Source organism: Euprymna scolopes, chromosome 46 (assembly GCF_053919585.1).
Source record: "Euprymna scolopes isolate OS-2025 chromosome 46, ASM5391958v1, whole genome shotgun sequence".
Taxonomy (NCBI): Eukaryota; Metazoa; Mollusca; class Cephalopoda; order Sepiida; family Sepiolidae; genus Euprymna; species Euprymna scolopes.
The window spans coordinates 65,052,557-65,070,684 of record NC_136527.1 but is presented as its reverse complement, the minus strand read 5'-3'; the positions used below and the strand labels follow the sequence as shown (position 1 = coordinate 65,070,684).

General features: G+C 31.5%; 1 protein-coding gene across 1 annotated transcript in view; it reads left to right on the top strand.

Moving 5' to 3' along the window:
- Positions 1–17,591, top strand: part of LOC145270815 (uncharacterized) — a 57,035-nt gene extending 39,444 nt beyond the window's left edge. Inside the window, exon 2 of the mRNA XM_080126393.1 lies at positions 10,858–17,591. Within this exon, the coding sequence (XP_079982519.1) occupies positions 12,319–13,686 (1,368 nt within the window). The 5' untranslated portion in view covers positions 10,858–12,318 and the 3' untranslated portion in view covers positions 13,687–17,591. The remainder of the gene's footprint in view (positions 1–10,857) is intronic.
- Positions 17,592–18,128: the final 537 nt, after the last annotated feature.

Below are 18,128 nucleotides of genomic sequence, written 5' to 3'. Positions count from 1 at the left end.
ATTAAATAAAAAAAAAAAATTAAACTAGAGAACGATGGCTTCCGGAAATAATAAATTAACTTAAAAATAACATTTATTTAATGTTTAAAATTATTTATTTGTTCGAAAAAAAAAACAAAAAAACAATTTGATAAAAATCCAATGTTGCATTCATTAGAAAATTGTTTTATTAAAATTATATTTTCTTAGGCAAACTTTTCAATAAATGTTTTTACAATTATATTTTGATATATTTTTATACAATAAATGTTTTGGTTTCAAATGGTGCTCGCACAGGTTAAACAATTATGAATATGTCATTTTCATTTTCTGTTTTTAATTAAAAAAAAATGTTTCATGAAAAACTTTTCCGTTTTCAGTAATTAAATCGAAACATTTTCAGTTAAACTATTATCGATATATGTTCTCTTTCACTTTCTTTATTTACTTTTTTTCATAGTTCTTTACGGAAGTTTAATTTTTTTTGTTACTTATTTCATGCTTCGGCCATAGTTTAAATAAATGACTTCTCTCTTGGATTTGGACAGCAGGAGCGTGAAATAAAATGGCATCTCCAATTTCGACGATAAAATTTAGAAGCACCGTTTATTTTTTCAATTTTTTATTATCGCGGCTTTAACTATAGCTCAAATAAGAACACTATTTTGTTTTTCTTTAACGACGGCTTAAACACATTCTCAAAAAAGTTTAAAATACAAAAAAAAAAAAAAAAATGCCTGCTCAAAATAGTGGATTTTGAAAAAAAAAAAAAAGAAAAACGCATTCCAGGTGCTCGAAATTAGTATGAATAACGAAAATGATCTAGTCAATATTGTGCTATATTTATTTTTAACAAACAACACTATCTGTTGGACATTTTCTATTCTTAATAGCGGATTTTATAGAACGCAGGGAAAAGGTTTCAGTTTGTCACACTAAAGTGGTCGCACAACTCTTCCATATTAAATCATACGACAAAACTCGATAATTCAATAAATTATATTTTTACTAATAATTATTTTTCTACTGAATTATTGTTCGTAATTGTTGAAATGTTTGCCACTTTCGACGTGAGACTCGTGAAATGCTTTCGTTTTTGCAATACACAGTTCTTCTTCACAAGCACCAACTTATCCAGGTAGATATAATCTTTTTTTTTTTTTTTTTTTTACAAGGGTGTCACCACTTATCAAGGCCCAGAGGCCACTCAAGGATAAGGGTTAATAAGTATACATTAGTCATTGTGATTTTAGCATAGTAAACAGTGGGAATTTTGAAACTTGGATTACTTAGGGGGACGATTCAATTAGAACTTGTTCACATTGGACTTTTTCTTTTTTTTTTTTTTTCATAGGTATCAACACATTATCAAGGTCAAAGAGGCAACTCAAGGATAAGGGTTAAAGAGTGTACAGTAGAAATTGGACAATATAATAATTATTAGTAATGAAAATTTGTTAAATTTGATAACTTATATGGAACGGCTCATCAAGAACTTATTTACGTTAGACTTGAAGACAACCATATTGTAGTCAGCCGGAAAGCAGGAAAGCGGAAGACAATTCCACAGGCGTGCAGTTCTAATAAAAAAGCTTTGTTCATGGAATCTACGTTTAGGTTTAGGCACAAATAAAGAGTGGGGGGAATTATTGATAGTGTTTACAGCTAGACGAGTGTTTCTTGTGAAAGTTTTGCGAGGGGGGACCATACATTGAAGCTCAGTCGAACACTTTCCATGAAAATAACGATACATCAGAGACAAACTCGCAACATCTCTTCTGTGAGATAGAGGTTGCAAGGAAGAGAAAAGGACATCTCCTACGAGGCTACGAAGTCTATTTTGAACTCTATCAAGGCAGGCCAAGTCCTTTCTAGCAGCTCCTGCCCAGATGTGGCAACAGTATTCCATCCTTGGACGTACCTGGCTCTTATATAGATAGAGAATTGCATCAGCAGTGAGATATCTACTGGATCGATAGAAAGATCCCACCATTTTTCCAGCGGCCTTGGCAACAGATTTGATGTACGTGTTCCATTTAAGATCAGGAGTAATGGTCAATCCCAGAAGCTTGTCAAAACTTGAGGCCTCCTGAAGACGAGAGCCATTCATTTCAATTGATGCCAGATGTGGATCAGAATGTTGATGATGTAAAGAGAGGAGCTTGGTTTTAGATGCATTAAAAGTAACCAGCCACTCCTTTCCCCATTGTACTACATGCTCAAGATCAGAGGAGAGAGAATTGGAGAGAACTTGGTCGTTTACTGTCTTAGATGTACTACCATAAATGGTAGTGTCGTCAGCATAAATGTCTACAAATGATGTAAGGATGTGATTTGGAAGATCATTAATGTAGATCAGGAAAAGAGTTGGGCCCAGGATGGACCCCTGAGGGACACCGGCATTAATACTGTGGGCTTCTGATTTTTGCCCCTCAACTACTACTCTTATGAACCTATCAGAAAGAAATGATTTAATAATTGAGAAGACATTTCCAGCTATACCATAGCTAGAGATCTTATGAAGTAAACCTTTATGCCATACCCTATCAAAGGCCTTTGATATGTCAAGAGCAATTGCCCTAGAAAGGTTGCCTTCGTCTTGCTTTTGTACAGTATATTTTTGATCCCTTTTTTTGTTTTGTTAATTATTTTAGAAAATACCGCTATTTTTAATTGAAATACAAACATTCAACTTTCATCTTATGATTGCCATATTCTTATTCAAAGAATTTTTAATTGAAAAACCATCGCACAACGATGCTTTAGTGGTCGTTATACTGAATGATCTCCCTTGTTAACTCTTCTCTTTTTCCTTTGAGAAAAATTTTTGTTCTACAAAGAATTTTTAATATGTTTACTTTAGCACTGAATTATTATTAATTTTTTTTTTTTTCACAAATAAAACGAAAACATACATAAAGGTAAGTTCAATCACTACCAAAATTGGTTTAATTTCGTAAATTTGATGACCGAATTTCAAGTTCTAAAAATCTTGACGGTTGTTGGAACAGAATAGTAAACAAAAATGTAACGAATTGGTTTTTAAATTCGACTGTTTATTGCAAGTTAAAAAAAAAACAAAAAAACAAGAAAAATATTTTTATTTTACGATTGGATTTTAAGTTCGACTTTAAAAAAGGATTTCAGTTGTTGGAACAAAATAGTTAACAATTATAAAGATTTATTTTAATAAGACTATTTTAACTGTTACCTTTTGTTACCATCACCGGCTTTTGTTAAAAATGTTAAAATTTTATGCAATTAAATAAAAAATCAAACGTAGTTCAATTTTATTTGTTTTATTTTTATTGTATTTTTTTTTTTTAATTCTCAAATTTCCACACATTAAGTTTAGCTTAATTATAATGTTACAAAAAATAATGGAATACATTTTCGGTATTATTCTATTCCTTGTGCTGGTTAAACCATAAATAAATAAATAAAACACCTACTTTGGTAAATGTTATTGGCGACATAAATTATTTGAAAGGATATATGTTCTCTTTCACTTGTACCATCCATCTTCATCCTCAGGGGGCATCAACATTTGTGTTGCAGGACTGTTGGATGACAAATGCTTCTTCCAGCAAACGTTCTATTGTCAGAGAGTACAACTCAGCCAGTTTATGTGGATCTGCTTCTGATGCAACAAGGTTGTCCACATAAAATCGGTCATCCATCATCCTGCGATAATCATCTAATGGGTATGAATGGGCTGCCAGTGAATCTGAAAATCAATGTTGAATATTGAAAACAGTGAAGATGAACTCCATCCTTGAGGAAGAAACAACCTGTTTTTGTCTGCTTTTAGCCGGAGATGAATCATTAAAAATGACTTGCAGATGTCCGCCAGCAGAATACAATTGTTAAATCTGAAGCTCATTAATAAATTCAACATGTCCCCTGTGAGGTTGATGCCAGAGTAAGCAGTTTCATTTAAGGATATTCCATTACTGGTTTTTAAGCTGCAGTTAAATACAGGACGAATCTTCATAGTAGCTGTTGGATTGATCTTAACAACAGGTTGATGCAGTATCCACACATATTTTCCAAATTCATGGGAGGGGGGGGGAGATCTAAATTATGCCATCTTTTTCTTGTTGTTGGAACACTTCCAAATAGTTTTGGTACATATTTTTTTTATGAAGTTCTTAGCCACCCAGTCCAATATACGCAAGGACACACATGATTGGATGGAACTCTGGCTAACTTGTCAGCATCCCAGGGAAGCTCCACCATCCCAGAAACTCAAAATCTCAGGAGGAAGAGGATCATCCCAGTCAAAATCCTTCTTCCACATTGTCCTCATAAGCACATGGCTCTGGACTGTAACAGGTAGACAGAGAGACATTGGATTGAAAATCCTTGCAATTTCAGACAGGATCCTTCTCTTTGTTGAAGCATCAGTGTCACACTGAACTCATTTGCAAAAATTTTCTCCAAAATGGGGTTGTATTGATACCCCAGTACTCTCCTTTTACGCTCAGCAAACCATCCATTATTTTCTCGGAGGGCATCAATATTTGTGTTGCAGGACTGGATGATGAATCCTCCCTCTAGCAAACATTTCTTTGTCAGAGAGTACAACTCAGCCAGTTTATGTGGATCTGCTTCTGATGCAACAAGGTTGTCCACATAAAATCGGTCATCCATCATCCTGCGATTATCATCTAATGGGTATTGGGCTGCATGAAGTTTAAGTACATAACCAAGTATGAATGGGCCGCCAGTGAATCTGAAAATCAATGTTGAATATTGAAAACAGTGAAGATGAAAATCAATGTTGAATATTGAAAACAGTGAAGATGAACTCCATCCTTAAGGAAAAAACAACCTGTTTTTGTCTGCTTCCAGTTTGAGACAAATCAAATTGAAATGCCTTCCGGATGTCTGCCAGCAGAATACAATTGTTAGATCTGAAGCTCATCAATAAATTCAATATGTGAGGTTGATGCCAGAGAAAGCAGACCCGTTTAAGGCTATTCCATTACTGGTCTTCAAACTGCAGTTAAATATGGGACAAATCTTTGTAATAGCTGTCAGATCAGACCTAACAACATGTTGACACAGTAACAACACATATCAAATTTGTGGAGGGGCACAAAGATCTCAATAATACCATCTTGCTCCTATTGTCTGAACACTTCCAAATAGTCTTGGTACATATTTTTTATTAGGTCTTTAGCCACCCAGTCCAATATACGCAAGGACACAACATGATTGGGCAGAACTCTGGCTAACTTGTCAGTATGCCAGGGAAGCTCCACATAGTAAGCACCATCCCTGAACTCTATGAGCACCTTAACTGTTTATGATCATGGTCTGAGAAGACATTTTCATTGTATATCCCCAGAGACTCCACACTGAACATCTATTCACCTCTGTACCTGTTAGGAAAGAACTCTGTCAAGGGGTCAAGATATGTGGGTTGGCTCTTGAGAACGAAACACAAGTGGGAAGGGAATTCACTTGTGTAGTCTGATTAATTACAGTCTAATGATAGATGAGCCACCTTTGGTCCTCAGAAAGAAAGACTCCACAGTTCCAAAGAGGACAATGCCTCAGGCAGGGGCAGGGTTGAAAGGGACCCACTTTGTGCAAGAGGTCCAATCCGACGATCCCTTTGATTGTGATGAGTCCGGAGCCAGCCTCAAATTTGGCATCTGGAAAGCACTCAACAAAGGTTCCAAGTTCGATAGTCAAACAAATAGATCCATAAGCTCAGCTACCAAAATAGGTGATGTCGCTGTGTTTCTGCAACCAAAATCAATTTCCAAAACTACTTCCCTGAAACTCGGTTCAAATTCGCCAAGAAGGATTGACAATCTAATATGGCAATTGACACCAATTGTTTCTGTTGAAGCCAAAAATGTAGTATATCAACAAACAAGTATGACCATTCTCTGCCTGCATCCAAGTAACTGCAACAGATTTCTTTCCATCGATAAATGTCGCACAAAGAATGGGAGAAAGCTTTGAGAATATCCAGAGTGCATTCAGAGTTGTGTTCGTTTCTGCATCTTAACGTACGACAGGGGGTCATCTGTTTGTGAGGAGTGTTCACTTGTCAGTATCAGATTGATAAACTTGTGGATGTATTTAAGTAAAAATTATATTCTGATTTTGTTAATCCTTTGTGTTAATTATTTGTGTTAATTATTTCTGTTAATCATTTGTGTTAATTATATGTGTTAATCATTTGTGTTAATTATATGTGTTAATTATTTCTATTAATTATTTGTGTTAATCATTTGTGTTAATTATATGTGTTGATTATATGTGTTAATTATTTGTGTTAATCATTTGTGTTAATTATTTGTGTTAATCATTTGTGTTAATTATATGTGTTAATCATTTGTGTTAATTATATGTGTTAATTATTTGTGTTAATTATATGTGTTGATTATATGTGTTAATTATATGTGTTAATTATGTGTGTTGATTATATGTGTTTATTATATGTGTTTATTGTGTTAATTATTTGTGTTAATTATATGTGTTAATCATATGTGTTAATTATTTGTGTTAATTATATGTGTTAATCATATGTGTTAATTATTTGTGTTAATCATACGTGTTAATTATTTGTGTTAATTCTTTGTGTTAATTATATGTGTTGATCATATGTGTTAATTATATGTGTTGATTATATGTGTTAATTATATGTGTTAATTAATTGTGTTAATTCTTTGTGTTAATTCTTTGTGTTAATTATATGTGTTAATCATATGTGTTAATCATATGTGTTAATTATTTGTGTTAATTATTTGTGTTAATCATTTGTGTTAATTATTTGTGTTAATCATATGTGTTAATTATTTTTGTTAATCATTTGTGTGAATCATTTGTGTTAATCATATGTGTTAATCATTTGTGTTAATTGTGTGGATTATATGTGTTAATTATTTGTGTTAATTATTTCTATTAATTATTTGTGTTGATTATTTGTGTTAATCATTTGTGTTAACTATTTGTGTTAATTATATATGTTAAGTATTTGTGTTAATATACGTACAGGAGAGTTGCTGGTTGTGCTGTTTATGCTTCAAATTTAATTTTTTTGTTTGTTTAGTGTTTCTTCCTAATAGTTTACTTGCTGAAATGACTTGCAAATTATGCTGTTGACATAGACATAGCAAAAAACAGGTCTTGACGCTCTCGTGTGCGTTTGGTATGTCTGTGTATGTCTGTGCCAACAAACAAGGTCCGTCTCAGCACGGCCTTGTTTTCATGATCACTGCTGCTGCTGATTTTGTGTTTTGCACATGCGATATAACAACAAACTCATCAAAAAATTGTTCCCAATTTCCGTAAAAATTACTTTTAACTATAAATAATTTTCTACTTGATGAATTTTCGTAATATTTGGATATATTACTATTTTACACATGACAACTAGGTGCGTAATCTTAATTTTTTTGCTTAAAACTACATATTATCTGTTATCAATGCTTAACAATCACCTAAATCATTAGCAATTATTGCAAATTATTGTTTTGATGCAACATTTTGATTTTATTTAGAAATATGTCAAATTTCCCAATGTAACATTTATATGTAAAATGAATATGTAAAGTGTTGAATGCCTCATCACATGCCTTTTGAATGGAATGGTTTTTTGATGGTTAATTGAAAATCTTAACTGTGTTATCGCAACCAAATATGACGTCACATATTCCCTCTATTGTCACAGTAAAAAGATTTCCACTGTTATCTGTTTTGCTTTGTTTTTTTTTTCATAAATAATTTAGTGTCAAGAAATTATAACAGAATAAAATAACAGTAACAGAATAAAATAAAACTGCTTAAAGAAAATACAATATAATAAAGAATTATTTTTGCCGTAACACCAGTCACAATGTGTGACGTCAGATTGGCTGTCATCATCCTTAATTTAACATAATGTTTTTAAAATAAAATATGTTGACCATAATAGTTTTTTTTTTAGACTTAACATACATGAATTTGTATTAAAACTAAGTGAAATGAAGGAAATATTCGAACGGTCACTATAATACAATTGAACCATGTTTCTTTTTTAATAAGTTTTCTTCTAAGTTAGTGACACTTTCTTAAAAAAAAAATCTTGCATTTACTGAGCTAAATTCAATATATAAATTTTCAATATAGCAAAATCAAGTTGTATCTCTTGAGTTGATGTTGATTTAGAAATAACAAACACTAAGATGATTATACTAAAACAAACGGTCATGAAGATGTATTTTTCTTTAAGTAAAACCTATTAATTGATAGATTTGGACAAAGCAGAATAACTGTTCTCTGAGTGAAATTGTGTTTTCAATCATGTGGTGAAGCTCTCTGAAGAGAGGTCTATTCATTTTTGTTATTTTTTGTTGTAAAGAATGTAGAAAATAAACTTTCATCTCAGGATGAAAAGAAAGTCCAGTAACAACAAATCCTCTGAAACAATCACAAGATTGGGTCGCACAGTACATGCATCCTGTGCGACCCATATTGAATGCAGCTTAAACGTTCCAATGTTTGTCATATTTGGAAATTGAAGTTGTTTTCTACATATTTTGTGAATGGAGAAGGTTATTGTGGTTATTTTCTGCTTCCATAATCATGTTTCTAATGACTGCTTGATTGAGCAGATGGTGTATGGTTGTCCCCTTTCTAATGACTGCTTAATTAAATATAGTAGTGAGCGAACTAATAAGAATGAGAATGGGAAATAGAAAGGAAAATACTGAAGTGAAAGCAAAAAGGGAAATCCATGCTTAGATAAACATATTGAATATTTTAGAAAAGATGATGTCATGAATGAATGGAGCTTCTGCAAGAAAAAAACATTATTTGTACGTTTACAATATTATATATGTATATTTAAAATATTTCCAAAAATTATATCTATGTATATTTAAAATATTTAAAAAATTATTATATATGTATATTTAAAATATTTAAAAAATTATTATATATATTTATTTTTAAAATATTAAAAAAAATATATATGTATATTTAAAATATTTAAAAAAATATTTAAAATATTTAAAAAAAAATTATATATGTATATTTAAAATATTAAAAAAATATTATATATGTATATTTAAAATATTAAAAAAAATATTATATATGTATATTTAAAATATTTAAAAAAAATTATATATGTATATTTAAAATATTTCAAAAAATATTATTGTATATTTAAAATATTTAAAAACATATTATATATGTATATTTAAAATATTATATATGTATATTTAGAATATTTTAAAATAGCGATGTGCTCAGTCAGTCTCCTCTTTGACTATGTTTTTTAAAAGTGATGTTTTTTTAAAGTGATGTTTCGCCAGAATTTGAGTGATGCACTGTAGATGTTGTCTGCCAATAAAGATAAACTGAGGATTTTTTCTCTACAGAAACAAATTATCCAGATTGGAGGGAACTGTCGTTTTTATGAGCATCTGCATAAAGGCCTTTCTACGGTTGCTGATTGTCACCTTGTGTTGTCTATAAAAGTGAGAATGTGTATGTGTAAGAAAACACTTTTCAACCTATATACTCAATGAATATTCGATCTGCAGACTTAAAATCCGGTGTATAGGGTATTCAGAGATGTGGAAAAATGTTAATTGCTTTTTCATCCTGGAAAAAAGGGCTGCTAAGGGGTCAAAATGATAAAATTGGTAGGTCAGGGGTCATCACATTTTCATCTGTTTATAAACTGTTTAACGCATAGGCATGTATGAATCGTTCATGTAACAGATTACTTATGTTAAGGCATATTTCTTGCAGTATTATTAGCACACATTTGTCTTGGAAATCTTGATTCTTAACATATGTGTGTGTGAAAGCCATATTTCTGAGTGTCAAATCACAGTTCATGTATTTCCTGGTTATTTCGTATGTTGTTATCCATTGCTAAATGCATTTGTGGTCTCAGATTAAATGTTAACGAACACAAATCCATGAAATATCAATAATGAAGCGTTCTGGTTTAGGATTAAGTTTTCATGAATGAAACTAATTCAAATATTTCAATTTGTTGACATAGTTAAGAAGAATGCTATGCCTTTGAATAAAATATATTCGAAATGTACTTATATCTCGCATGAAATAGACGCAGATAACTGAGAAATTAATGTTTCTTCAACTTGAAACTAACAAAATGTAAAATTTGTGGATGAGATCTTCCTGTTGGAAAAATGTTCGCAGAATTGCAAGCTGATTGCAATTGTGGTTTTACATGATCTTGAGTGAATCTGATAATTCAATGAATGGATGAAAGGCTGAACTCATAAAGTTGTGCTGTGAATGTCTTAACCTTTCAGATGGCACAGTGAAAATTTCAAGTCATTTTAACTAAGATTTAACATAAGAAAAAAGCTGACCGATCAAGAATACCAATGGAAGCATTATGAAACCTTATTATAAGCATCTATTATTTCATTATCTCTTTTTCGCCACGTGAAAGGATGGCCTCAGTTTAGTGGTCACGTTTCTATTCTAGTTTGATGCTTTCAATTTAAAAAATATATTTTTTTGTATACATGGACAAGAAGAATTTTTAATTGAGTAGTCTATGTTTAAGACAAAGAAAATTATTTTTTTCCAAGGCTGGTGATTAGGTATTTATTTTGCTGAATTCTTTTCTTAGAAAAAAATCTGTTTTTTTTTTAAATAAGCAATATATTATTGTGTATAATGAAAAATATTGATAAATCAAGTTAAAGTTGATTTAAAACTGATAAAGAAATCTTATATAAATATCACATTTGACACCAGAAAAGATTTGTCCAAGTAAAAATGTCATAAAAAATAATTTTTTATAATTGAAAATGAATGAAAAAATATTTAGTTGAATGAAAAACTATAAAGTGTGTTTAAACGTGTTTATATCTTTTTTATTTACAGGTTGACACATCAGAAAATGTCTGTGTCATTCAGTTTCACAAAGAATTAAAAAATCTCTGCCTACATAAATTCTATCTTATATAAAATATGAACATTAAAAATTAATATCAAAGAAGATTTGGGAAAGGCAGTTTGGAATTTCTGATATTCAGTGGAATGTTTCATCGCCTTAAAAATCCAAGAGGAAAAAAAAAAGAACTCATTTCTTTAATAAAAAAAAGAAAATAGTGATACTCCTTTCTTCACTGAAAAATAAAAATGGTCCTGAATTGAATGCTTATTAGATTAATAAGTAAAGGTGTTTTATTATCACACGTACCAAATCCTCTTAACATGTTTGCGGATTTGTATGTTGTCAGAGTGTCAGTCTGGAAAATCACATTTACATATCTCCACTGGATGATCTGTAAAAAGTTAAATATCGAAGGCAGCAACAAATCTTGGGAACATATACCAAAAAGAACTGTCAGAAATAATCATACACCATCTACTATTACTGTCCAATTTCTAGAGCTACGTGCCCAGTAAGCAGAGCCATAAAACCTGGCATACTGTTGGGACAAAAAAAGAAATAAACAACCTCAGTAGAAGTTAGTGTCAATGATGCTGGATCAAACAGAGCCAAGGTCTTATGTATGACACGAAAAGAAACTGGAATCTTAAGATTTCTTTAATTCCAGTTATTATAGGAGCAATTGAACTCATGAAAAAGAATTCCTGAAATCACCTGACAATATACCTGGTGAACGAAGTGCAAGAAAGATTCAAATAATTGCATTTAAAAGGAGGACATAATTTTAAAAAGATCTCTCAGTTAGAAGAATATTCGAGTTAGTGATGTTTGTAATTTAGTAGGATGCTCGATTCCCGGCTTGAACAAACTGATAAGAAATTTTAAAAAACAAATGAAAAACCAAACTTTTCTAAAGTTTTTGGATCACACAGTCGTTAAAACATATTTGGAATCCACATAAATAAAAATGTTTTTTAAATATACATGAATTAAAAAGACCTGTAGCCTCTTTAAGTTTTTGGCCTACACATAAATTAAAACGTTTTGAAATCACACACTAATAGACAAAGGTGAAAAACCATATCAATCTAAATTTTGTGGAATGCACACAAGTAAAAAAGTATGTGCAAATAAAAGTTGAAAAAAAATGTGTTCTTATCAAATGTGTGGAATTGTTGTTCTGGTTTAAAACTCACATGCGATTCTTTATGAAAAAGAACTTCAAAAATCTCCTGGAGAATATAATCGATGATTTAATTGCAAGTGAGATTTAAAAAAAACTTGCATTTAAAGGGATTGATATCTCATCGTCACAAAAAATAAAGACATGAAAAAATTGATAAAAAGTAAGGATGAGAATATAAGGTAATATCACGTTCTAATGTAGGACATGAAATTATCTGATATGCACTAGAACGCCTCATTTTCAGAAGTAAAAACTATAAAAAATGGAAGAGAAACGAAACTGTTATAAATTTTCTTGTAAAGTTTGTGGTTCTGAATTTTCAGGCCGTTCTAGTTTGAAAAATCACATGAGAGTACACACTGGCGAGAAACCTTATTGTTGCAAAGTTTGTGGTAAATCGTTTTCACAAAGTAACGTTCTGAAAAGTCATCTTAGTGTTCACACAGGTGAGAAGCCATATACTTGTGAATATTGTGGAACTGCATTTTCACAGAGTGCCAGCCTTAAAACTCACGTGAGAATACACACAGGTGAGAAACCTTATTGCTGTAAATTGTGTGGAACGGCATTTACACACAGTTCAAGTCTGACACAGCACACCCGAGTACACATGCAAGAGAAGCCTTATTCCTGTGATTATTGTGGAACTGCATTTTCACAAAATGACCATCTGAGTAGACACATGAGGACACACACAGGCGAGAAACCGTATTCATGTGAAGTTTGTAGTGCTACATTTTTCGACAGTTCAAGTTTTAAACGGCATACGTTAATACACACAGGCGAGAAACCTTACACTTGTACAGTTTGTGGAAATGTATTTTCACTGCATAATAATCTGAAATCGCACATGCGAATACACACAGGTGAGAAACCCTATGCTTGTAAAGTTTGTGGTCATGCATTTCCACGCAGTTCTGCTTTAAAATCTCATATGTTAATACATACAGGTGAAAAACCCTATGCTTGTAAAGTTTGTGGTAAATCTTTCTCACAGCGTACTAGTCTTAAATTACACACACGCACACACACAGGTGAGAAACCTTATTCTTGTAAAATTTGCAGCACTGGATTTTCACAGAATTCAAATCTGAAATCTCACATGCGAAAAATACACACAAACAAACAAGTTTGTAGTGCTACATTTTTGGAAAGTTCAACTGTTAAACAGCATATGTTAATACAGACAGGTCAGACACCTTATTCATGTAAGGTTTGTGGTTCTTCGTTTTTGGACAATTCAAGTTTTAAACGGCACATGTTAATACACACAGGCGAGAAACCTTATGTTTGCAGAGTTTGTAGAAATGTATTTTCACTGCATAATAATCTAAAATCGCACATGCGGATACACACAGGCGAGAAACCCTATGATTGTAAAGTTTGTGGCAATGCATTTCCACGAAGTTCTGCTTTAAAATCTCATATGCGAATACACACAGGTGAGAAACCCTATGATTGTAAATATTGTGACAAATCTTTTTCACAGCGTACTAGTCTTAAATTTCACATGCGTACACACACAGGTGAGAAACCATATTCTTGTGAAATTTGTGGCACTGGATTTTCACAGAATTCAAATCTGAAGTCTCACATGCAAACAGTACATAAAACAAAACAACAATCATAATTGAGGTTAGTAAAAAACACAGCAATATGTGTAATCTCTATATCTATAAAATGAGAATGTGTGTGTATTTGAAGATAACTCTCAAACTATATCATCAATGAATCTTTGATCTACAGAATTGAAATTTTGGTGGCAAGTGGAAGACTTTTTACTCGGTTTTCATCTGTAAAAAGGGCTGGCAAGGAAGCAAAATTGAAAAATTGGGGATCATCGGATTTGTATCTGTTTTACATTGTTTCATGAAAGCGCATGCACAAATCGTTCACATGTCATCTTCTTCATGTTAAAAATAAGGGAATTTAAAAATACTTTTAAAAGATCCCAGCAAGCTGGCATAATGGTTATCCGACTTGACTCACTGTCTAGGTTTTGGGTTCGATTTCAGGTTCAGTATTTTTTTATTTACAAGAAGTGAACTGTTTTAAAAACAATACTTGCATGCACATGTCTCAGTTTCTTGCCATATTTCTTCATTTTTAAGAGGAATTTAATGTTATGTTTAATTTAGGGCAGACTGATAGTTGATCAATAAAGGGCATGTAAAATTTAACAAAATCGTTGTTACCATATAAATAGATTGAAAATAATGTAATTAAAATACATCAATGAGAACAATAACAATACCTGATGTTCAGATGAGAAGAGGAAATTTTGAGCTCTGTATTTTTTGCCTGACATTAAATTTCCTAAGTAATAAACATATAAAATGTCTGAGTTGCTAAAAAACCTATGTGTTCTTCATAAGTGCCGGCATAGGCAATGGATTAAGTCGACATTTACTAATTTTACATGCCTTCTAAAGATATTGGAATGAGGTTTGTCCTGACAAATATGCAAGTGTTCCATCAGTAGTTAGAAATAATACAGCTAGAGTAAGCGAGTTACATGAGAAATCTAGAAGAGCAGGAACAGTACAAATATCTTGGCATTATAGAGAAATAATAAAAATGTTAAAAATTCACCTGAGTTTTCAGTTTCGAAAATATTACTCCAGTCAAGGTCGAGTTTATTGACTAGTATACCTTTACTCAAAATAGAACATACCTAAGTATTCTAATTAATGTAATTTGAGAATATATCTTGTTATGGAAATCTTTTTTAATACTCTTTTATGAAATTGTGACGCTGGATTTTTAGAGAATTTAAATCGGAGGCCTGACATGCAAACACAGTTCTAGTTTGGAAAAACACATACAAATTGTTGTTTAAAGTTAGCAGAAGGAAAGGAGAAAAAGACAGGGAAAAAACAGATCAAACGAACAGAAGTCTTACTGCGTGTGTGTCGGGCGAGGTTGGGCAAAAGAGAGAGAGAGAAATCAAGATGGCACCCATAGTTTTAAAAGTTGTGCTCTGGTGGAAGTCATGCAAAATCACGTGAAATCACATGGGATACATGTATAAAAGGAGTTGACAGGTTAGGTTGGAGAGAGGCAGACAGACGAAGGTTAGTGTCAGTGGTGATCTCAAACCCGGCAGTTGTTGGCTTGCAAAGACGATTTTTTAAAAATATTTTTTTTATTTCTTTAATTTGACTGTCCTAAACTTGGAACACTTCACAAATACAAGATGAAAACAATCATACTTGACGATAGTGGGGCAGAGAAATATAAGCATGTAATTCATTTTATCAGATTCATATGATAATGAAGAAAATCATTACTGTTCACTGAAAATAATGTAATTAATGTACGTCAATTTGAACAATAACAATGCTTGTTTTTATAGTTAACCGCAAACATTATTGTAATATTGTATTGTTTATGTATTCATTTATTTATGTGAGGACTGTATGACTGGTGTATATAACCGTTTACTTGTTTATAAAAACGTCCATATGTTTATGTGTCTATTTAATATATGTAATGTGTATATATTTATGAGTGTCTATTATCGTCTAGACTTGTTATATTTGAGTGTGTCGATATATTCTCAGATACAGTTTAACAGACATAACATTTACAATATAAAGGGACAGATACCAGTTCTCTAGAGATTTAACAGAGGTCAATATGGAAACATACCTGGTCCATCCTGGTCTTGTTTTGGCAGTCTTGAAAAGACTGCAAGAAAATTCATCCAAAAGAAATCAGAAGTCTGGGTTGTGTTGTCAAAAACTTTATTCTGTCGTTTTTTTTGTTGTTTTTTGCTTGGCCAAGTTGCATGCTGTCCTATGTCATTGTGTAGGTGTTGACCCCATTGCTCTCCCAGGTGTGTCAAGCCACTCCGACCGGTTTGTCCAACTCTGTCATTCTCACATCTAAACTATTTTTCTCATTATGTCACTTCTGGCGTAACCAAAATCAACATCACCTGTTGAAAATTGTCCGTATCTTGTTCATCTACAAATTAAGTGTCAGCTAAATTACTGACATTTTATAACACCACGAATGTACAATATATCTGGTTATAGGGATATATCGTTAATGCCTTGTTGGAGTTTCTGACACATTTCTATTCTATGCAGGTGTATTGTTAATGTGAACACCTAATTATTTCCTCTACATTCCCATTAATTCTAATTAATATGATTTTACAATATATCTGGTTATATGGATCTATCATTAATGCCTTAATTTTGTGACAAATTTCAGTGTATGAAGGTGTATTGTTAGTGTGGACACCCAATTAGTGCAAAGAGAAATGGTGTCGGTGAAGAGGACACTAGTATGTAGTGGTTTATATTTGATAGAAGCAACCTGCAAAAGCTTGAGGAATGATAAATAATTATCAGAGAGGGTAGGACACTCGCATTTATTATGGTTCTGTTAAGTAAGAAATTATCACAAAAATCACTAAAATCCCTTTTAATGTCATCCACTGATTATTCTTATTTGTATGTCCACTAACAGAATAAATATTACAAAATATGGCTGTGTTTTGTGGATAAAATGAATATATCAGCTTTATGTGATTTGCGTCGTTTCTTACCTTTACAAGACAACAACATGCAGTCAGACAGGACCAATTGGCTTTATGAAAATTAATTTCAAAAATTACCTGAAAAATATATCTGGTAAACCAAAGGCAAACGAAATACAAACAATTGCGCTCAAAGGAACGGTTAGAATCTTAAAAAGATCTCTCAGCTGTAGTGATTGAAATAGTTGGTCAATTTTGGTTTCCTGGTGAATGCCCCATCTCCAGCAAAACAAAGTGATAAGAAAATTAAAACACAATGATAGCTTTTTATACAATATATTGCTTATTATTGCTATTAATTTTCTTTTAAGGATTACAATCAAGTTTATTAAAATTCTTTCTGATGATCATTCTACATAAAAACTAAATAAAAACCTATTCGACTCTGATTAGATGGATGAGTTTAACCTGTCAGACATAGGTAAGTCCACATTTTGCAAATAAAAAAAAACAGAAGCCTGCTCAGCGGAAACTAAGAAACTAATAACTAGCTTTAAGGAAAAATTGCCCAATGTATTCAACATGACCTTGGGAGATGTACACAAATAGCTGCGGATTTTAAGGTGAAACCGGGCAGACAATTGTTTTAACAAAAAACACAACGCCCCTTTCGCATGCCTTAATAAGATAAATCAGGAACAGGACAGATTGGAAAACACCGGTATACTGACTGAAATTGAATACAGTGAGTGGGCTGGTCTGGCAGTCTATGTAAAAAAAAAAGGTCCAAGGAATACTGCGTTTGCGCTGAGTTCTCAACTGGGCTCAACAGGTCGTTAGAAGACTTCCACTATCCATTACCTAACCTGGAGGAAGTGTTCACAAAATGAAATAGTGGCAAGCTTTTTCTAAGATCGACCTAAGCGATGCTTATTTACAAATTCCTGTAAATGACAAAAGCACTAACCTCCTCTGTATTTTGTATAGAATTTCTTTTTCAATTATGAGAAAATAAATTTTGTATAGAATTTCTTTTTCAATTATGACACATTTTGTATAAAATTTCTTTTTCAATTATGAGAAAATAAATTTTGTATAGAATTTCTTTTTCAATTATGAGAAAATAAATTTTGTATAGAATTTCTTTTTCAATTATGAGAAAATAAATTTTGTATAGAATTTCTTTTTCAATTATGAGAAAATAAATTTTGTATAGAATTTCTTTTTCAATTATGAGAAAATAAATTTTGTATAAAATTTATTTTTCAATTATGAGAAAATAAATTTTGTATAAAATTTATTTTTCAATTATGAGAAAATAAATTTTGTATAAAATTTATTTTTCAATTATGAGAAAATAAATTTTGTATAAAATTTATTTTTCAATTATGAGAAAATAAATTTTGTATAATATTTATTTTTCAATTATAAGAAAATAAATTATGTATAAAATTTATCCTCCGCCTCAGTCATCTTTATTTTGGTTGTCACCTCCATTTTACATATTTTTTTATTTTAATTTAATTTAATCCTATTTTATTTATTCATTTTTTTAGTTTGCAGGGCTAACATCGATACCCAGA